Source organism: Thalia democratica, chromosome 6 (assembly GCF_965202585.1).
Source record: "Thalia democratica chromosome 6, ktThaDemo2.hap1.1, whole genome shotgun sequence".
Lineage (NCBI taxonomy): Eukaryota > Metazoa > Chordata > Thaliacea > Salpida > Salpidae > Thalia > Thalia democratica.
In genome coordinates this window covers 51,435,682-51,459,937 of record NC_139170.1, presented here as the reverse complement: position 1 = coordinate 51,459,937, position 24,256 = coordinate 51,435,682, and the positions used below count along the sequence as shown (strand labels likewise).

The 24,256-nt window shown below is 22.9% G+C and overlaps 1 protein-coding gene across 1 annotated transcript; it reads right to left on the bottom strand.

Annotated features, from left to right (window-relative positions):
* Nucleotides 1-1,577: 1,577 nt before the first annotated feature.
* On the bottom strand, nt 1,578-9,726 carry LOC145839218 (kelch-like protein 35). The gene is made up of 2 exons (XM_082946823.1): nt 9,258-9,726; nt 1,578-1,687 (listed from the first exon to the last, which is right to left on the bottom strand). The coding sequence occupies exons 1-2, from the start codon at nt 9,724-9,726 to the stop codon at nt 1,578-1,580; spliced, it is 579 nt and encodes a 192-aa protein (XP_082802949.1).
* Between the last annotated feature and the right edge of the window lie 14,530 nt (nt 9,727-24,256).

Genomic DNA, 24,256 nt, shown 5'->3' with positions numbered 1-24,256 from the left:
GGAAATCAAAATAGTACAAAAAAAGTAGTATAGGCTAGTCATTATAAAATAAAGCATAACTAAAGTGCTACAAATAACAAACATGCTTTTATTTGTTGATTTTAAATTTAATCTAAGAAAGTACAAATGAATTAAATAAGCTTAAAACATTTAAAATTAGTTAAGCAAAAATTCATTATTTTTGACTCCTTTTTATCTTAAAGTATACATTTTACATAGTTCACGGTTTGTAACAGTAACTAATACTTGATGTTTAATGATATATACTGTCTTTTAATGAATTTTTTGTAACAAATTTATTAAACCACGTTTTTTTTAGTTTAAAAATTATTTGTTTTATGAGGTATTCATTAGCTAAATAGGTTCTAAATTCAGATATGGTTTTAATTATAATATTAATTAATTTTATAGTTTGATTAAAAAATACTAGTTCTTACAAGCAAATTGAACCGAGTCGAATATAGGTCAACTGACAGAGATGCTTAGCGCCTAAAAGTGCGCAAAATTATGAAATAGACAGAAGAAGAAGCAGCTGACCCCCGAAGATGGAGTGAACAATTATTGAAATTTATGTAAGACTTTAAATTTTGATGTTTAATTATTATCTGCTTTTAACTATTGTATAAACACTTATTAGAAACGCTTTGAAGTTAAAAACTAGTATTTTTTAACAATTTTCTACATTTTGAAAACAAGTATTGAATAGTTATACATTTATGTTTATAAGAATTATTTAAAAATGTTGAAAGACCACACCCAAAAGGCTTCAATCAAAGACTATTTGGATGGAAATGTAACAAAATGTATATTTAGTTGATTATTACATGACCGCCAGGGGTCGTTAGACAATTGTTTATGAAATTACATAACAAATTTTTAAAATGTTTGATATCGCACTCAGTTTAGCCATAAGACCGTGTGAAAGGCACATCAACTTTAAGTCGCTAATTGAGTTTAAGAACATGTTTATGATTTTAATTTTATTAGATCTTTATATTTATTTGTATGGTTGTATTAAGCTTAGTTTAGATATTGTTTTGCATGAAAAACATATTTTAAGACTCTGTATTACTAGTAAGACCATTTTTTGGTATTTTAGATTGTGACATTTCGACACTGAACATTATTAAAAACATTTTTGTTTGTAGAATTTTGTGTTACTTATTGTGTTTATTTTTGCAGTTTGATTCTACTTATATATTAGTTGCTTTACACTTCTAAATTCTAATTATCACATTAATATTAGTTTTCTAACAAACTTACTTCATAAAATAAATTATATATAATAAATTTTTTACATATTTATTATTTACTTCAGTTAACCCTTAAGTAATTTCAGTAAGACTTAAGTAAGTTCAGTAAAAGCCTCAAAAGCTAAACGCTTAAAGCGTTTAGCACAAAAAAGGGGACTTTTCCCAACTAAAGGCAGTTCCTACTCCAGGCTTAGAACTAAACTAATAATATTTACTATTTTTAAAACTGATGCTCAAGAACGATTCTATATTGATTATGCGCATTAGAGATAGAAAAATGCACAAACATTTAACTCTGGATGTTAGTGAGCCAACATCTAAAGTCTAAGTTTGGTCTGGTTGTCTATCTGTGGGAAGATTATCGACTTGACCTTTTCGCTCATACATTACCTGCAGACGGAGTGACTTTCTTACACACTTGTATATAGAACTCTCTGCAGACAGTTTTATATATATTAGTTAAGTTAGACATAATTATTATAAAATGCTTAAATTTTATAAGTTGTGTGTATTTGTAATGCAGCGTGTTTAATTGTGTAAGTGGTATATAGCTCACAGTAAAACAATCTATTCTTATATTAAAGATACTTGGCACTATCTGTAAATGCTAACATACATATTTTGTATTGATAAAAAGTTACTTAATATTTTTATAATTAAATTAAACCTTTATAACTTTCTCATAAATTTGTTAAAAAATTGACATATTTAGTGATACCTTAAATTGAGTTTTAAAACCAAGTGAGGTTATTCTTAGTAATAGTCAGTATTAAACAAAATTTTAAAGAAAAACATGCTGTATAACATAACTATAAAATAAATTAAAACCGACAAAACTTGTTTTTTTCACTAAAACTTATGCTAAACGTTTATCACAAGTTTTTTCTTATATAAAGGATATCAGTTTACTTTCTTGTTAAGTGGTAAGGCTTTCATATCTCATATTACCATACAAATATTAACAAAAAAAAATGTTTGAGAACAGATAAAAATACATAGCATAAACGCTCATAAACTAATAAAATTTTACTTTATAACTTGTCTAACTTACTAATATAAACTTGGTTACTTAGAAACAATATATAGGTTTTTTTCTGGATTAGGGTTATTAAGAGATTTTTTTGGTGGTTTTGTTGGTTTTTAATTTTAAATTTTATACATTAATATCATTTGTATTAGCATAGGGTAAACACCTCAATTAAATTAAGCAGAACTAGGGATGAAGCTTGGAAAATTAAATGTTTTGATTAAACACAAAAATCTATATTAAAAAAAATTCTTACTTTAATTGGCGAAACGTCATTAAAGCTAATGTAGTTATGTTTTAAATACATTAAGGAAAAAATAGTAAAAACTATAATACAAAGCAAAAGAACTTTTCTAAAAACTAGTGGAAACCCTGTTTGTCTAATTTAAAATATGTTGAAACAATAAAAAAAAAAATAGTATAAGGTCACTTATGACAGTTTTGGTCACATAAGACATTTATTGACTTAAAGAGTGACAACCCTGGTAACTTTAGTTATACTCAATTTAAAGCACATCTGGAAAAAAGTCAAGATTTTTAGTAAAAAAGCTAGAAATTATTTTCAAAATGTAAAGAATTAGTTTTTTTGGTTTCGTCTTAATTATTTAATTTGTAATTTATTTTTGTACTAAACTTAGTTTATGTAGCCCAGTAATTTGTGAACTAGTACTCAAGTAAAATAGTACTTGTAGCAGTTACACCACATTTAAAGTTCAGACAACTCCATGGTTGCCAAAATCCTGGAATCAATTTAAACAAAAATACCTAGATTTAGAAAAAAAATTAGAACTTAGAACAAAATTTACCAAAATAAACTAAATTTAAAACTATTTTTATAACGAAAATAACAAAATGTTGATTCAATCATTAAACATCTATTAAAAGGATGAACATTTTTGAACCACTTAATTTCATTTTGTTAAATTTTATAAATTACTAGCTTTACAGTAGTTTTTCAATATTGTTAACTTTTTTTGACAGTTCTTTTTTTGTATAAGTTTAACTTTATACTAAAAAATAACCAAAAAACTAGTTTTTTAAACAAAACTTGAAATCTTGATTAAAGTTACAAAAAATTATGATGCAACCCTGTAACTCAATTTTTTAATTTTCTTTTTAATGAAGATAATAAACAATAATAAACAATGAACTTTACCGCAAGATCAACAACAACAGCATCCGAGACAATCCTACGACCGGTTTCGTAAATGAAGGAAAACTGTGACAAATTATGTCAAATTTGGCAAATATTGCAATTATGACAAATATTAGTTCAAATATCTTTTTATAGCATCAATATTTAATTCTTTTGTTATATTCTTATTCACATTCTGAATATTAATATTTTTTTTTTAACGTATTAAGAATATCTATACGCCTGCACATAAGTATTGTGTCAGTTGTTTCTAAATAAGTTTAAAAATTTTAAAGTAGTTTACAAATTTTTTAGAATATATCAAATTAATTCTTTAATCAATGTTTGATAAATAATACAAGGTTTTAAAATAAGTTTTATAAATTTTTTAAATCTAAGATTAAAAAGAACAAGTTAATACTATTTATTTAACAAGTGTATAGTTGTATTATTAATTCATTTTAAGTTTGAAAAAGAAAGATTTTTATTTTTTATGTTGTGTAGATAGTAAGCCATTAAACGTGTCTCGAAACTACCTATATTCAATAAATATTTAATAAACAGATCAAGCTTATTTCAATTTGGAATTTCAGATTGCATCTTACCTTTAAATTTGCATAGTTAAAACTTAATAATATTAAACTTTAAAGTCTTTAAAATTTATTTTTTTTATTCATTTAAAGAAATTAAAGTTATGTTTATCTTGATAGTGTAAACGAGTGTTAAATTATGTCAAAATCTAATACATTCACCTTAACACAATTCACACGCTATAGTCTACCCCATGAATGATAATTAAAAAGTATGAAATATAGTCGCGTTTAACGACTTAAAAGTGACTTTATATTGTCGTATCAGCTGAATTATAAATTAGGCTAGAATATACAAAGAAATAATAAAATGATGTTTGCGGCAATGAATCATTTACGTTACTTTATAAAAGTAAGTTATGATTAAGCAAAAACAATAATTGTGTTGTTCAGCTCAATTTAAATTTTAAACTTAAATAGTAACTAGATAATAATTTCCTTAATGTATTAAATTAGTTAAATATTCAGTTTAATACATAACTTAATTATGACACATTAAAAGCTGTGCTATTTACTTATACCACTTTGCTAAAAATAATGGCTAACTACAACTAAAACTAATAACTTATAAGTTTAAATATTTTATGTAACAAGCTAACAAAATTCAAATTTTTTATTAAGTTAAGTTGTGAACTTACTTTAATTATATAATAATTAAACTACTACGATAAATAATACCATATTAAATTTTCTTATATGGTATTATCTAGAAATGTTCAGTTATCTTATTAGACTTTTTCACTTTTTACTCTGCCAAAATGAAGTTATTGTAAATAATATATTAGCTTGATAAAATTATTTTTTATTTTTTATCAAGTAAAAACAGGCTAAGTAGTTATTATAAACGGTAAATAAAATTGAGTGTAAAAAATTATAGATGAACTTTATTGCCTTATTATTTATATTATTTTTTAACCCTTGTACTAAAGTTTAAAAGCTAATAAACAAAACTATAACAGATAAATATTTTTTACAATATTTTTACTTGATTTTTTAAAGTTGAAACTATACAATAAGTTTCTAGTACTACTTTTGAGCAAGGAGTATAAATAACTATTTAAATCTTTTATGTTTACATCTTATTTTTTAAAATTTATAAAATGCTAGTTTACCAAACTTTCTTACAAATCAGATATATAGTTTATCGACTTTTATACTGACCTTTTTTTTAAGTTTTTATTGGCAAGTGTGTTCTTCAGTAAAACACCGTTATAATACTTAATCACTACCTGTATAAAAAGTAAATTTTTAAAAGAATATATAGACATTTAAATAAATATGTTTCAATTAATTGCAAAATATTCTAATACAATTTAAAAATTTAGTAAAGTTTGACATTAATTTAACATACTTATTTATCTGTTAAAGTTTTCTACATTTCGTTAAAAACTACTAATATCTAAATTATTAAATTTGGTCAACATCGGTGTTTTTTAGATAACTGTTATGAAAAAAAAACAAAACCTTTTAAATCTAGAAATTTAGATTATTTAATTAAAAACAAAAAAAAAAGTTTTTGAAATAAAATATTTTTTGTACAAAAAAAAACGATTAAGATAAAAACAATTTTATATTAAACGAAATTTGCACATGTTGACGTCATTTAAATTACCATCGCAAACTATGCATCACTGCAATACTATATAAACTTTCTGGTTTTTCAAAATTCATTCGTCTTCCATCTTTGTGGTCGATCTTTTTATTTTCAACCGAAACTTTTCGGTAATTTATCTTTTTTTTTTGGTTATTGGCTCGTAGTAAAATGAATTTTAACTTAATAACATAAATATAATACTTTAAGATATAACTAAAGTTTGATTAGAAATATATCATACATGAATAAAACTGTTTGAACATTAATCATTTGAATATTACCTTTTAAAAATACTGTAACAGAACATAAAACTAGCTCTTTATACAAATAAAAATACTTTTTTATTTTAATAATATTAGATGTTCTTATTATGTAAATCTAGAATAAATAGTTAAGCATAATTTTTTTTTTCTTAAAACACAAGTAGCTTAAAGTTGTTACTTTTATTTGATTTGAAATTCAAGGTAAACTGCAAGCGAAAGTTGAGAAAACAAAACTGTATTTTCTTTGATGTGAAAAAGTTGAGCAAAATAATGTTTTTTACAAACTTATGGGATTCTTTTTATAAAAGTGGCTATATTGTGAAAACTAATTGAGTTAAGTCAAATAAAAAAATAAATTTATAATACTTTATTAATGATTATGTTGTTATTTTGTAAATTATTGGATCATCTTTTATGGCCTTAAGTAACTTTCAATACCATTGCTAATATCATTATTGGTTCTACGTAAGAACCATAAGAAAGCAAAAAAATATTACAAAAACTAACAGAGATTCTCAAACAAAAAGAAAGTACAAACTACTCCCCAATTTTTAAGAATATGAAAAAGTTTATTCAACCATTGAGATAAACTAATTGATTTTAAGGCCATATGAGGAGGTATGCCATTTTTTTACAAGTTGATCTCATTATATAAAGTTTTTAATAAGCTTCAAATTGCTTTTTACGATTTTGAAAATTTCAAAAATTTTTGAGATATGACCAGTTAAATTTTCAAATTTGGGGCTGTATAACAGGTTCATCATGGTTAGGGAAAACTAAAATAGCAAAAACAGATTATTTTATTCAAAATCTATCTGCTTAATTTTTCAATTGATCTTCTTCAGGCTTTAACAGTCTAATCTTTATACAATAACAAAATGAGTTGAGAAGGGTTTTGAAAAATTTTGAGTTAAAATACTTTGTTTTTAAAAATAAAATGATTTTTTATTTATTTATTTTTAAATTTTATTTTCAAAAATTATAAAAATTCCTTAATTACAATTTTTTTATACAAGGAACATTTCCTGAAAATTTGAAGAAGATGGCTTGAAAAATAAAGGAGATAGGTTTATAGTGACTTTTCAAAGTTCTGAGAAAATTGACCAAAAAAATTTGGGTCCATACACATTTGTTTCAAAAACTTTTTACAAAAATAACAATATATCTTAAGTTGAACTAGATTTTTCAATTCTGTAAAAACTGGATTGTAGTTAGTACTTGTAGCTTAAATATAAAAGCCAAAGTTATTTTTTGTACAAAAAAAAAAGATTTTAAATAGTAAAAAATTTTTTTTTTTGAATGATAGACATTCTTTATCTAATAAATATCTAAATTTTACCTAATTTTTTTTAATTAAATGTTTTGATTAAATTTTTTCAATTTCTGGGATTTACAAAATTTCAATTTTAAGGTATTTTTAAGTATGAGAAGTGTAAACACTCCAAACTATGATCATTATATGTTTTTAAAAAAGCCCTGTCAATAAAGTTTTGTAGCCTGATAACATGCCAGTCCAAATGACCACATTAAAAACTCTCTGAGTTGAACGTTGCAGGTTTGAAACCCATGGCCAACACATACAAAAAAAAAGAAACACACCATTAACTAGTAAACACTGCTTGAGCAACATTTTAAGTTTTTAATTAATGTTACTAGGAAAAAAGTGAGATAAGTACCCATATTTTTTAGTCAAACATGATAAAAACATGTTTGCTTTTATATCATCACAACTCAAAAACTTGTAGCCTGGTAGATTGGGATACTAATGAAAGATTTAAAAACTTGCAAGGTGTAAACTAAGTGGTCATCAATATTTTAAAAATAAACTACGTTTATATTTAATTCATATTAAGAAATAAGAATACAAACAATGTTTCTTTAAATATTACTTTCAATTAAAGCAATTGATGGTAAAAGGAATTCGAATTAAGCCTCTATTGTTATTAGAAATAACTTGAACTGTTGTTATGACCAAAATTCAAAAAAGTGACTAAAAAGACCAAACTAAAATATAAATGCAAAACGAAATTAAAGTAGCAGGTCCGAAAAGATGTATTTTGACTAATACTTCGTATGACAACTGTAATTATTAAAAAATTTGAAACGATATTATTTTGTTTTTAATCTTAAAAAGTTTTAAATGTGCTTTAACTGAAAATTAAATAATCCATTATTGGGATAGAAAAGTTTTTGTACAGTAAATGCTTAAATTTTGTTCAAAATCTAGGGAAGTGTTATAATTTTCAATCAAAAAGCAGATTTTTGTACTTCTTTAATAATTTGTTCTTAATAAATTAAAAAACAAGGTTGCTATTGTATTGTTTCTAATATTTATTTTGTATTTAAACTACATTAGATAAAAGTTTTTTTTTTGTGAAAGCAATCTTAAACAAGAGTTTTTTAATGTATATACTTAATGATATTTTAAAGATGTTAAAACTAACTAAAGAAGCTTACGATGTTATTTTGTATGATAGCGGTTACAGAACCTTTAAATTAAATAACTAAAAGGTTTTAATTTAAATTAAAACAATGGTTCATAGCAACTAAAATTCTTAGTTTCAAAATTTATGTATAAAATAATTAAAAATATAACTTTATTAGCAAAATATGTTTAAAATTGGTTTATTTATTCAATGCATACATTTAGATAAATAACAATAAATCTCAAATTTTTTTTTTATGAAAAGCAATAAAATTAAACAAAAATTATACGACTAAAAAAGTTTAATATGCCCGTAATCTACTACTGTAAAATTATTTTCTTGGTAAACAATAAAAGCTAAAAAATAAAAGTTTAGAATATTTTCATCGTTTTATAAAACTAAATAAATTAAAAAATTATAATTTTATATATTTTTAGCTATTTATACTGTTAACTTAAAATCTTAACTACTAGAATTATGCATAAAATTATTAAACTCTTATAAAAAAAATTTAAATGTGTTTGATTGACATACCTTTTTTTAATTTATTACTAAAAAAAATCTTAAACTTGTTCGTTAATAATTTTTTTATACCTATATAAACGTTTAGGTCGTTATATATTTTGAGTTTAAATCAATATATTCATTGTACTTTACGAAAGTTTTAATACTGAGGCATTTTAGCACATGAGAAACAAAAAAGAGTATTAGTAGCATCACATGATTCTTCAGACCATTCATCTTTATCAACATCATAACAAACAACTGATGAACTTAATTCTTGAAATAACTTAATTTTATTTCCAATTGACACAGCTCTACTTAAATGTAAATTGTAAGATGGCTCAAGAGCAACAAATTCCTTACAAACATTGTCAAATACTTCACAATTGTTATTACGATAACCAATAACGAACAATTTATCTTTTATAACAACTAAACTGTGATTAATTTGATTATTTATCATACTGGGCATTCTAGACCATTTATCACCGAATACATCATAAGATTCTACTGTGTTTAAATAATTATTATCATTATCCATTCCACCTGAAACAACAATATTTCCTTGAAAAACTACGGAAGCTGGTAAATCTCTTGATTCATTCATTCTAGAAACTTGTTTCAGGCTTTTGTCTTTTGTATTAAATCGCAAACAAGAATTCGTTACTATCACTTCATAATCATCATCATACCAATGTCCACCAACGATAAATATTTCATTCATAAATGCACAAGTACAAAAATGTTTACGTTCATCAACCATATTAGTTACTACAGTCCATTCATTAGTAGCAGGTGAATATTTTTCGACTAATTTTATTAATTTATCAGAATTATCATAACCACCAAATATATAAAGTTCTCTTTTGAGACAAACAGCTTCAAAGTATGCTCTACATTCATTCATTGAAACAAGGTCCTTCACCTTATCCATGTTACTTCCATCAATTTGTTCTATTTTACTTAATATTTTATTTGATCTATTGACATAATTTCCACAAATTAACAAGTCAAAATTACTTTGGTTACAATACCTCTTTGTGTAAAAATTGTTTGACTTGTTTTTAAAGCAGTTTTTGTCTGCAAAATCTTCTTTTAATATGATGACACTTTTACAGTTATGAGTAATTGATGAAATTTTGTCTATAATATATTTCAATGCATGCTCTGAAAGCAAAGGAAGTCTGACTTTTAGTAACAACTGTTTTGCATATTTGCTACGTTCTTCAAAGTTAAATTTCAACCAAGTAATTGATGCATTGAAGATTTCAACTTCTGAGTGAATATTCAACTCAGAACTTGCAAGTATTTTTTCAACAAGACTAAAGTCTAAGTGTAAAAAGTTTTGAGTTTCAATTACCATTGAAAAACAACGTTGAATATAAAGCAAGGATGACTCAGAAATAGTTGCTAGGTTGTAACATTTTGCTAGCCTATAAAATGCAACAACATTTTTAACTCTTAATTTGTCTTGAATGACTTTGCTTATCTTAATAATTGGATCCTCTTTTTGTAGAATCTTATTTAATTCTAAAGCTAAAACTATGTTATTTTCTTCCATAATTGATACATCTAAAACAAAATTAATAGGTATAAATATTATCTTTGTAAAATTGCTTAGAATAATTGATATATTTTAAGACCTGAAAACTGCATTTTTAACAAAAATATTAACGAATTATTGTATCATGCAGTTATTCATTGAAATACAAATATTTTTAATTGTTGTTAATAGTTTTAAAAATTATAAAATTTCTTTTTTAAACTAATTATTGCAAGACAGATGTTTTTAATTGTTGTTAATTAATAATATACAAATTATACTGTTCCTTTTTTTAATTAAACATTGTAAGATAGAGTTAGTTTTCTAATTAATTACTAATAGGAAGTATGATTTGGCACTGTTCATAAAAATTTAATTGAAATTACGAACCGTAAAAGGAAATAAAAATGTAAATCTGTTTCTCTACAAAAAACTTTTAATCTCAAATTTGATATCTGTAGGTTTAAAATCAAACTAAGAAAAAAATTCCTTATTTTATAATATAAATAATATAAATTTTATAATATAATAGAATAAATATAAATCAGCAAATTTTTAAAATTTGATTAAAAAATATTTATTTTTGTTTTTGAAAGAAAATTTTTTATTATACTTAGTTTTTATAACTATATACAATTTTCGTGAAATTAGTTAATTGCAAAATAAAGCATAACTTTCTTCTAGTCGTTCTAAATACTGCATTTAATTAAAGGTTTTTTTACTAGGCTGCGTTAAACTTTATTTTTTATTAACTTTCTAGGTCATTTTTACACATTTGTAATCTTTAATTAAATGTATAAAGAGGCAGAATCTTTTTATTTATTTATTTTATTTATATAACTTTTGCTTTGAACTATTTATTTAATTTACTCATCTTTTAAAATATGAAAAGAAAAAGTTTTTTTAAATCCTAAGATAAAGCAAAGTTAAAAAAAAAACAGAAAAAAAAACTATTTGGTTAAAAATTAGTCTCCTAAATTTTAACAGCTATTTTTATATTATTTTTGTGTATTTTGTTCGGCCCAAGGGCCTGTTGCTCAAAGAACCTTTCGGTTATCGAGTCGCACACCAGGATACAGTTTAGCGTCATGTCAATTACCAAAGATAATTACTTCAAACTATAATTCTACAAAAAATAAAATATTATATTTTTTAGATGAAATTTAAAAAATTTCATTTACTTTTCTGTCATAATTTTTTTTCTGTCTTTACCGCACGGTTTTATAAATTATTAGATATTTCCTAAAAACTTGAATTCATTAACTAAAAATAAAAAAAATAAACTGTATTTTCAAGAGTCTTTTTAAGTATAAAAATAGTTTTACAGTAAAAGTATTTAAGATCAGATAAATATATTAAGTTTAAATTATTATATAATTTTTGTTAAAAATAATTATTTCCAAAGACCTTATTAATTTTTATCATAATTTTTTTAATTTTTTGAAGCAGGGTTTTATAAAATAAAAAATATTTGCTAAAAATTAGAATTCAAATCTTTAAAATAAATGTAATAAACATTTTTTAAATACATTTTTAAATTTTATGAACAGTTTTACATTAAAAGTATTGAAGTTAAAATTGGTATGTTAAATACGTTTAAAGAAAAAAAAACTATTTATAATGAATTTAATTGATAGTTATAAATATTTAAAATTACTTGTTATTTTACTTTAAACTTTAATAAAAGAGTCAATGCTAATATTAAAAAATAACATTCAGCACCCATATGCTTTTAATACCTTAAGTTTAACTTACAATTGTATAAGATCAAATTTTTAAGTAGTTTACAGTTATTAAATTTTATTAAAAGTTTTTACACGTCTAACAAATAAAACTAAGTCTTTTTTTTTGTTATTTATAAACTAATATAATCATTTAATTGTTATGTTAATTTAAATATGAATCTACAAAAAACTAAAATTAAAGTAATCAACAACAAAATTGTTTAACCGTTTACCTGTATTGGTAAATATATTGTAAGCTCGTATACTTTTATCATCTAATTGTTTTGTATAAAATTCCATGCATTTGTTTTTAAAACAATCAACTACTGAATTTCTACAAGTTAGACCAAAACTTGTTGGTTTTTCATGGTTATCCTCAAGTTTTATTCTGTTACCATCAATGAGCTCCATCTTACTTTCATCTAACATGACTTGATGATATTTTAGTTAACTTGTTATATATAAATCTAAAAAAATACATATATTTTGGCTAACATTAATAAGTAGTTTGTTCCTATTGGAATTCGAAGCAACAAATGCTTTCAACTGTATAGATTAGCTTAAAGAATACTTTGGTTGTGTGTCAAAAGTATTTATTAAAAATAATGTTTAATTATTTTTGTAGAACATTCAATTTTTACTTTCACTATATTTAAAAATATTACAAACATAACTTGTTGTGTTTTTTATTTTTTTTTTAGAATTACTAAAATTGAGTTAACTTTTTTTTAAAGCTTTCAAAGTTTAGTTTTTTACTTTAATATTAAACTTTAGGTTTAAACAACTTTTTTAAACTAAGTTTTCAGTTTTTATAGCAATTTAAAATATTTGTGCAAAATACTATGGCTAAAATATTGCTTAGCATTTTTCACCATAATTTTTTTTTCTTTCATATAAAAAATAATATTGTATGTCTGATAAAATGATTGTTTTTGCCCTTAAATAAACTTAAAAGTTTAGTAGTTAAGTTTAAAATAGTAAAAATAAAATTAAAACTATACAAGTTTTAAGTTTTTTTTCTATATTTTAATATACAGTAAACTTAAAATATTAATAATATTTATATATTTTATAACAAAAATAAATCTTTTAAAATATCTTTTTAATAAAATTTTAGTATAAAACTAATAATAGGTTTTAAAAGACAACCCTTCAGTATATACTTCTGCTATAGAGGGTTAATTTATTTGTAATAATACTGATTAAAAACATTGCTGAAATTGTAAATCGGTTGAGATTAAAAAGAAAAAGTTTTAGATACATTATATAATCATGTTATCTATTTGTATATTAAAAAGATATATTTACCTTTTCAGTTATTTTAAATGACTACTTTAATCTTGTAATAAAAAACTATTTACTAGAATGCCTTTTTGTTTTGTTCAAGCTAATCTTCAGTTTCACTTAAACAGCTTAGTATAAACTTAGTTCATTGTACTTATTTTATTTAAGTAAAATATACAAAAGTACTTTTAAGAATTTTGAAGAACTTACCACAGATTAAAAAAAAAATGCCATTTAAAAATAAATGAAAATACTGTTCTTTAAAAATATGTATTTAAAACTTACAGCATTTTGAAACTAGATCAACTAAATCTCATTCTAAATCCAAAAAAAAACTTTCCTGAGATTTAAAAATTAAATCTGAAAAAGTATTTAAAAAAAAACAAAACTTACCAAGGTCATTCTGAGTTTACTGTCTAGTTAAGATTAACAGTTGTTAACAATTGTGCGTTATTTGTGGCCATACATAACATGTCATTACAGACGGATCTTTGAAAAGGAGGCGGTAGTAAGTCGGAACTATACAGTTGATCAATACAAATTTTTATTACTTCATTAAGTGGAACGTTCTTAAACAAACTTTTTATGTCAAACGTGACCATAAAATTGTTTGGTTGGAAAATATTAAAGCTTTTAAGGTTTTCTAAAAAACTGAAAGAATCAGGTACTGTGTGATCTGAGAATTTATTTAAAACTGTTTCTAATAGGGAAATTTAAAAGGTTGATAAATTTGACTGTGGTTATTTAGCCATAGAAAAAATAGGTCTAAGTGGAATTTTTTTTGTGTTTTTGGGAGTCCATGCAGCTTAGGGCGCTGTGAGCCAATAGGTCTGGTCAATACCATAAATATCATGAAATTTAAAAAACCATTGTATATAACCTACTGTACATTATAATATTATTAATTTTTAGCATTATAATTCTGAGGAGAGCTAAACGATGTATCAATAAACTTTTATAAATAGAGTGATTTACTTTTGAAAGAACAAAGAAAAACACTAAAATATCAACAGTGAATAGACTAAATTTTATAAGACTTTCTGAATTTTATGAATGAAGCCTGAGTCAGAATGAGGTTTTTAAAAACTAAAAAAATTACTTTAATCTAATATTTAGTAGAACAGCTAGTCATAAGGTTGACAATTTGGTAGTGAAGTTTTAAATTTTACAACATAGGTAAAGAGTTGCATTTCTGAAATGTTTATTTTATGGTTTAAATATAAACAAATGTAAATAAGTCACGTGAAGGCACGTAGCTTGGTAGGTTTCTGGTTTCTGCGAATCTACAGAAACGTAAACAATTGTGCAAAAAAACTTTCTTTTTTCCAATTATTCAGCTTTTTAGTCCTTGTTTGAATAGCTTTAAGTATTCGTTTATACTTAGTTTTGCACTCCTGAAAGATAATTTCTAAAAATTTACGTACTTACTAGCACTTTTAGTGTCCTAAATATCTAACAAATTTAATACATCTAAATTTTATACAAATAGGATAGTGTAGATTCCTGTTATTAAATAGCAAACTATTGTAAATGAATCAATTTGGAAGCTGTAGATTTGTTTTAAATGATTTGGGAAAATATAAAAAGTAAGTGTGAGAGAGGATATTGTACTATTGGAATGTTTGTGGTGAGTCAAAGAGAACTAAACATTTTTTGAAATTTACATTTTTTTGTGTTTCAAAAGAGCAAATACAGATAGAAGATATATAACATGATGAATTTTAAAGTAGATGATGAAGAAGACATGAAGAATTAACTTTTGTTTTAAATCAAATTGACTCTTTGAGTTGAATGTTTTAAGATTAAATCTCTGTGGTTGACAAATATACAAAAATGAAAACCTTTTGAATAAGTGATGACAATATCATTTCCTGAAGTTTTATCAAGAAGATTAGAAAGAATCTATTTAATCAGAAAAAATAACACAATAATACAAATAGCTTGCAAAAAGAAGACAAACTGAAAAACTCAACAATATAATATTGTTTAAAGAATACTTTGAGTGTGTGGCAACAATGTACAATTTAAATCTTTTAATTTTGCTAAAAAATTAAATAAAAACTTTAACTAAGGTAAGCTTTTATAAAATCATTAAAACAAGTTTAAATTAAAAAATAAAGTTCTAAAATACAATAATAAAACTATAATCTGTTTATATTAATCTTGAAAAAATAAAAACTATATCTAACCTAAGTATTAATAAAATCTTTAAAACAAGTTTTAATTAAAAAATATGGTTCTAAAATACAAAAATAAACATTTAAACAAACTAATAAACTAAGTTTTAATTTATTTAGATGTACAGTACTTTAAAACTTTAACTAATAATAATTTAATAACAATAACATACACTTAAAGCTAGATAAAATAGTACAGATAAAAAACTATGTTTAATAAAACAAAAATTATTAAATTTAAAGAATAAAATTACACTAACTTCAATAAATTTACATGCACTTTCTATGATATATAAGTGTAAAATCTTTTACTCTTAGACAGGTGCTACTTATAATCGTATTTTCTAATAACGGAAATTGATTCAAAACTTATTTTATATACATATCGACATGTAATTAAAACGACATTAAATAAGTTATATCTTTCTCCATGGCTGACATGACACATTTTATATTCTAAATCAAAAAACTAAAAGTATAAGAGCAGAAGATATTTCTAATTATATTAGAAAATAAATAATAATTTTACAGACAAAATTTGCATATTTAATGTAATAATGAAGTCATAATACCTCAAAAGCAGTTAAAACGTCTTTAATCTATGCCTACATTTATAAGCTTTCATTTTAATATAAATTATAAATCTAGGACATGTATGATTAAATTTATTAATTGTATTTATTTTATATAAGTCTAAAAATATGTGATTTTTGGTGTTAAAATCAGTTTTTTGGGCAGCGACTTTTATGTGCAAAACTATAATTTTCTTTTCTGATTCTTTTTAACTAAGCAAAAACACATTCGAATCATATTTACTTATTTCAATTTTACAATATGACCAAAAAATATGCTGTACTTCCTTACCCCTACACTTTACAGACAAATTTTGCACATTTAGGGTGATTATGACATCATAATATAGTTCAGTTTATAACAAAAAGTTCCATATAAGTACTTCAAGAAAAAGCTCTTTGAATTATGTTTTCAGACAACTATGTAAAATATAAAGTTTGTTTCAATTTGTTTTTAAATATTACTATAAATTTTATTTTTCCACAAGCATTGTTATTTACAATATGAAGACTTTTGTATTTTAAATATTCTTTAAGTGTATCAAGAATATGGATTGTATCTGTTGTTTCAAAATAAGTTTAATGTATCTTTTTCAATCTAAGATTAAAAAGAATTAGTTAATAATATCTATTTTAACAAGTGTATAGTTGTTTTATTTATTCGTAACATTAAAAAAAAAATTTAAATATATTTTGTGTTTAAAAATCTTTATGTTTGCATTTATTTATGTTTTACATTGTATCTGAAAACTATTGATGTTTAAAATTCAAATTTTGTGGTTATTTTAGAAAGTTGTTTTATTTAACAAGTTTGTTTTGTAAAAAAAAAGTTTGACTCTTTTTACAGCTTTTGTTTAACAATTTTTTTTTTTATAGTAAGAAAATGTTTTATTTTTTTTTACAGCTTAAATCTTTTTGCTCCCAAAGCTAGTAATAACATTTACATAGACGTGTACTCTTCTTTACTTAATGAATTATTTTTGACAAAATAAAGTAATTGTGCATCTGAATTTTATTTAATGTTGTGAACTTTTTAATTTGATATTCTTTTGTTTTTTATTCAACTCCTAAAATTTATGATTTTTATCTAATAAAAGCTACAATTTTTGCAAATGATTTCTGAATTGGGGAAACTGTTTTCAAGTTTATATATTTTAGGGCTTTTCGTAATACTATTAAAGATAAATTCTTAATTAATATTTTTATTTTAATTTGAAGGTTTTATATGTTCATAAAAATCTCAACACATAAAGAATTACAGGGGGTCAAAAGCAGTACAAATTGCCTTGTATTCAGTTACTCATTATACTTCAACATTTAATTTATTTTTAAATTTTTAAGAAAACTGCAAACTTTCATATAAAATTAAAGGTAGTTAAAACTACTATATTCCCGTTATGACGTCATCACACGTTATTCTTGATTTCTTTTTTGCAAATTCGTAACATTTTTGAGCTAGCTACGTCCCTGGTCACGTGTACAAAATGAGCCAATCACGGTAGGTGTTTAATTTTAACTGACAAAATGCAAATAGGCTCGATCACTGATTCGTGTAATAAACTGATGTAGTTCAATCACCTGTAAAAAATGACTCTTTTTAATTTACACAGGGTTTGTTTTTAAAAAAATACTTTTCTGTATGCTCTTTTTTACTAACTAGATCCGAATCGGCCAGATCTCTATTTTAGGATCCGGCCGAAACCGGACCCGCATTTTTTTTTAAATCAAGATCCGGCCGGAACTGGATCCGGATTTTTTTTTCAATTTAGGATCCGGCCAGAACCGGACCCGGATCTTTTTTTCAAATTAAAACCCGGCCGGATCCGGATATCAGACAAAAGTGGCATTATCCGGCCGGATCCGGACCCGGATAGTGAGTCCGGTACATCACTAAATAAAAATAAACTAGCTTAAGTTTTCAACAGACCCTAATTATTTAGTTATCCTGAGACCCAGAAAGTGTAGCATTCCTGAACCTATGAAACTATCAAAATTTTAATGCACATCATTGAAACATATTGATCTTATATAGAAGTTATTTTTGAGTCTTTTTTGCATTTAAAACTTTAATAATACAAATATTTTGTTTGAATAGTAGATTTAAATTTAAAAAATGATATAAAGCTACTTCACATGTGTTTTTTATCACAAACAAATTTTGATGATAACACAAAAATTTTGACTATACAGTAATTTTTTAAAGTCAAAGTTTAGTTACTTAATTTGTAATACTAATTTTATAATTTTAATATATATTTAATTTAAACTCTATATACCAAGGTTTTTTTGATATTTTCAGTAATTTTCAAATTTTAGGTTTTTCATACTGAAAAAAATAATAATATCAATTTTGAATCAGTTCACAGTAAGCCTAAGTTTTTCAAAATTTTATAGTACTTTGAAAAATTTATAAAATGTAATTTTTTATTCAATACCTTTACTTTAGTTGGAAAAGTTTTAATTTATTTAATTTAATAAAAACTATATTTAACCAATTCAACTGAAAGAAATAATAAGTAAAACTAACAATTTTTATGAATATTTTTGTCTAAACCTATGATAAATTACTTTATTTTGAAAATAGAAAAACTTTAAAAGTTTATTTACTAGTATATAAATTAAATATAGTGTTATAAAAGATGCTAATTATTTAAAATATAATATTTATTTTACTTATTGAATAAAATAGTAAAAATTTCTGATACTACTTTATAACAAACTCCTCAATAAAAACAAGCTTCACTAATATAAAATTATATTGAAATCTATTTATTATTATTGTTTATCTTTTGGTAATACATTTAAGTTATATTTTAGTTGAAAAAAACAACTAAGCACTTACTTTATTAAACTACTAAATTAGAAATTAATCTGCTTTGTTACAAGAGTTTCTATACTATACTAAATATGTTAAAAAAAATAGTTTTTAAAATAATTAATTTGAAGGCAATCATTTTATCAGAAACTATAAAATTATTAAAGACATTTATAAAATACGATTTTTAACTTAACTAGTGAAATCTAAAATATACATTAAATAGGATTAAAATAAAAATTCCAAAAGTACATAGAATCAAACATTATTTAATCATATACTTAGATTAAAGCAAGTTTTTATTTGAACAAAATAAACTCATAAGTTTGTTTAATAAAGCAATAAACTTCATGATATTTTTATTCTTATTTAAATGCTAGTACAAGAATTTAAACATACAGAGCTTCCAACAAATTAAATTTTGTACTAATTGAAAAAATATATATATACAAACATATTTAATACAGCTATATTCTCTTACTTTAATTAATTTTTTTTAATATCTAGTAAAGACAACTACTACATATGAGTATACATGCTGAGAAAAAAGACCAAAATGTTTAAAGTCATTAGACAAGGTATGGATGCTATTCAATTTTAATTCGGAAAGTAAACTTTTTACATTCTCAACTAGGATTAATTTTATTTGAAAGTTGTAAAAAAGTTACTAAATATAGTATTATTTATATTTTTGTACAATACTAGATAATAGCTAAATATAATTTTCCATTTACACTGTTTCAGTTAATGTCAGAACTAAGAAGTGATGTAAAATCTTATCAAACTTAAATTAATTCAAATCAAAAATATCATGCTCCAATGAATTAAACAATGAACTTTAGTTCTTTTGATGTTCTTAACTAAAACTTTCTTTGTTAGAAAACTTTTAAAAAGTTATCAAATATTATATTCCCTTAATTTTTCGCGCAAAATACAAATCATATAAACATAGCAATTATTTAGTTAAGTTTAAAACTAATAAGATTACTAAAATCTTTAAAAACTTAAATTATTTCAAATTAAAAATCTCATGCTAGAAAGATTTTAACAATGAAATCTTAATATTAAATTTTATTCTATTATTACCACGGGTCGGCATTAGCATTTTTGTTAAAAATAATTTTTATTATTTAATTTTTTCGACGTCTTAAGATATTAAAATAGAAGAAGTTTTTGAAAAAAAAAATGTTATAAAGTAAGCCTTGTGTGAGTACTAGTAAAGAATTACTAATAAATATTAAAAATATTTTAAATTTGTTCAGTTTTCCAGTTTGCCCTAAAGTACGATTGAAAACTTGAAATTAAGCTAAAATTATTTTAACAAACAGCAAAAAAAAATTATTTTTTTTATCCGCATTAAAATTTTAAATAGTTGATTGTTTTAACTTTTTTTTTCTCAGTTTATTTTTAATATTAAACTTTATTTATATTTTAAATGGCAGTAGGTACTAAAAAGATAACGTAATGCCACATCAAGTGTATGTTAAAGTAAAAAAATATGAATATAAACAGTTCATTGATCTAGTCTAATTTATGACTTTTTACATGTGGAATTACTTAGAATTACAATTTTAATAGTATATTTTGTAAAAAATTCCATGTTTTTCCATAAACTGTAAATTTCTAAGTATTCAAAGATTTTCGGAATTTCGAGTTAAATAAATAAACAATTTCGAGTTATAAAAAATGTAAATATTTTTTTTTTGTGTTCAGCTTTCATATAAGAGATTATGCTATTATTAATATTTACACTTTACCTTCTACTTTCTTAACAATTTTTAGCTACATCGACTTATGTTCAGAGTTTGCACAAGGCTTATTAAAAGCAACTTTATAAAGTCTCTATTTAAAATTTCTAACTTTTAATTCTAGCATATACTAATTTTTGGATGTGAATAAACATCATTCTGAGTTTTAATATATCTACTTTTGTTTTCTTTCTAGGTATACTAATTATACTTCATAGTCTTTTTTTTTTCTTCAAATTTAAAAGAAAAGTTATATGTTTTTTGATTTTCATTAAATATCAAACTAAGTTTTGATAAATTCTAATTTGGAATATTTAGCATTAAAATGTGTAATTCTAGTGAGATTAAAGAACAAAAGTTGTAGATCAGTAGTTGTGTATTTATGTGAATTAACTTGTAAAAAAAAGGGTTAGTTTAAACTTTTATTTAAATTTTATCTAACTAACTTTATTCTTACCACATAAACTTTAAATTGGAATTCCTATGTTAATAAATTACAAAATTGACTTAAGTTTTAACTAATGAGTTTAAGATAAACTTTAATTTTAAGATTTATAAATAAAAGAGTAAAAACATATTCTAAAATTTAAATTCTAAGTTAAGTAAAATATTGCCATAAGTTTTAAATTTTTAAACAATCATTCCAAAATCAAAAACAAAGTTCTAAAATAAAATAGGTTGTGCAGATTAACAACATTTTAAAACTTAATTAACTAATTCAAGATTATAAGTCCTGAGATTTTTGAAATCTTAATTCTTTCCAGAGATGTTATAAAAGAAATAACCCAAGATTTATAAACACTTAAAAATATTCAGAGTTTTAGCATGTACTAAAAATTTGTGGTAACTCTGTTTGAAGGTGTAAAACTAGCCTTGAATTGTTTTAAAAATTATTTAATCAGTTTTACAACAAAATCTATTTATTCAGAGATATTCTGAGAATCTAGAGAGTGTAGCAAACTTTAAAATATAAAACTCTCAGATTTTATGCACATATTCTATAAGCTGTCTTTAAAAAGAAAGGTAAAAAATCAACTGGTACTAATAAAAATATTACTAAAAAGCAATCATTTACCCTCCTTTATACGTTTACTTTTGTACTTATAGTAGCTAAATATGTCTAAGAAGTTTCTTCCAGGTTATCCTAAAGTATTCTATATTTTATAAATTATAAATTTTTGATTAAAATCTTAGTTTAAAAAAATTAAATATAAGATAAAGATCTCCGTTTAAAATTTACAAAAAAAAATAGAGAATATGGTAGATTTTTTATATTAAAAAATATTTTTGCTACATATAATGTAAACTGATTCAAATTTCAGGTTTTATAGTTATTTTTATTCCATTTACTATACCTTTTGCTAAGCAACTGTTTTGTTTTATTTAAAATTTTCCTACTTCAATCAAACTAAGCTAATTAGCTCAAGTTTATAACAACAAACTGATTGTAAGAAAATTTCTTTCAAAAACAGTTTTTTCTTTTAAGTAGTATTTGTAATTTATTTACTAGATTAAGACTTTAACCAATGACTATCATACAAAAAAGTAATAATACATGTTTATAAAACTTACGTAAAGCCTAATCAATAAGTTATCTTAATTATTGCAATTTAAATAAAATATCTCTTTTGTGAGCTAAAATGCGTTTTTAAAATCAATTGGTATATGATTATTGATCAAACTATATTATTTAATAAAATTAATTATATAGTCAATTTTAGTTTTTATAGCAACAATTTTTAAAGTCGATACTGGTCGTAAATATTTTTTCAATCAGATAAATTTACACACTTAACTTTTGTTTTGTATTTGAGTTTTTACTGTTTTTTCCTTAATTAGATTAAAACATAACTATATTAGCTTTAATGACGTTTCGTCAATAAAATAAGAATTTATAAATATAGACTTTTGTGTTTTTTCAAAAGACTTAATTTTACAAGTTTCATCCCTGGTTAAGCTTAATTTAAGGTAATTTTTATTTAACCAGGGATGAAGCTTGCAATATTCAATATTTTGAGCAAACACAAAAATTTGTATTAATAAAATTCTTATTTTAATTGATGAAACTTTATTGAAGCTTATATAATTTTGTTTTAATCAAAATATGGATAAAAAAAAGTAAAAACCGTAAAAACAAAACAAAAGGCAAATGTGTAAGTTTAACTGATTGAAAATATATTTAACATCTTAATTGACTTTAAAAAATGGTTGCTATAAAAGCTAAAATTGACTATTTGATTATTTTCTATTCAAAAATACAAGTTTAATTAATAACTATATATCAAATGAATTATAAAACGCATTTTAACTCACAAAAAAGATATTTTATTTAATTTGCATTAAATAAGCTAGTTTATTGAAAAAGCTTTACATAAGTTTTATAAACATGGATTATTACTTTTTTTTTGTTAATCATTTGTAAAAGTCTTAAACTAGTAAGTTAATTAAAAGTACTACTTAAAAGAAACCAGATTTTTTTGAAAGAAATTTGCTTACAATCAATTAATTGTAAATATTTGACCTAATTAGGTCATTGAAGTAGGAAAACTATCTTCAAGAATAAAACAGTTTTTTTTTAAACAAAAGGCATCCGACAACATTAGTTTCAACTAAAAAAAAAAGGGTTAGGATACAACACTGACTAATGATAAAAAATCAAATATCTGTGAATCTCTTGAATGTTTAGTGAATGTATTACGGAATTGGCTGCTGGTTCAATAGTTCTTATATCTTTTTATTATTTATACAAGTTTTGAATAAAAGAACCATTTTAAGAGTACTAACTTTTGCATTATTAGTTATGGTATTGGTTTTATTTAAGGAGTTTACAAACTTTTTAAACTCTAATATAACTAAGAAGTTTAAACTATTTATCAGGGGCAATTACCTTTTATATTGTAATAAATGTAACAGTTATAAAATCTACATTTGAAATTTTGGTTTTTTAATAATATACATTAATTTACAAGTTGTATATTTTCAATTTTTGCCCCTGATAAAGGAGGAGATCAAATTATGCATGATATTAAGGCGTAGTTTAAAACTTTTACTAGATATTCTTGAGTTATTGGTGAAAAGCAAAAAATGTTTTGATTTTATTTAAGGGTATTTTTTTGAAAAGTGTTGTCGGAGGGGGCCAAAGAATTTTTTTTTTTAAGGGGGCCTTAAAATAAAAAAATTAGGAAAGTTTGCGATCTATACTGAATCCCGCATCAATTTAAATAAAAGTTTTGTTTTCAGTAAACTGCGACACAATATCATCTAGATATTTAAGTTTAATATTTTTAATAAAAAATAAGAACGATAGCTGAGAATTAATAAAAAACTAATATCAGAACATATATTCTTCTTAAAAACAAATTCAACATGCTAGTAGCTTACAAGTATTTGTTATATAAATTTTAATAAAAAAGTTATTGATTTTTTTCTATTTGTATAAATATAGTCTGTCTGTGTTGCCGCTAAAAATAACCTAAAGCTGCCTTTGATATAACTAAATTAGGTTGAATAGAAAATCTTTCAATTTACTTGGTTTGCAAGATTTTTAGAATATATTTCAATATCTTTTTTACATAAACTGAATGTAAATGTGTGTTAAATG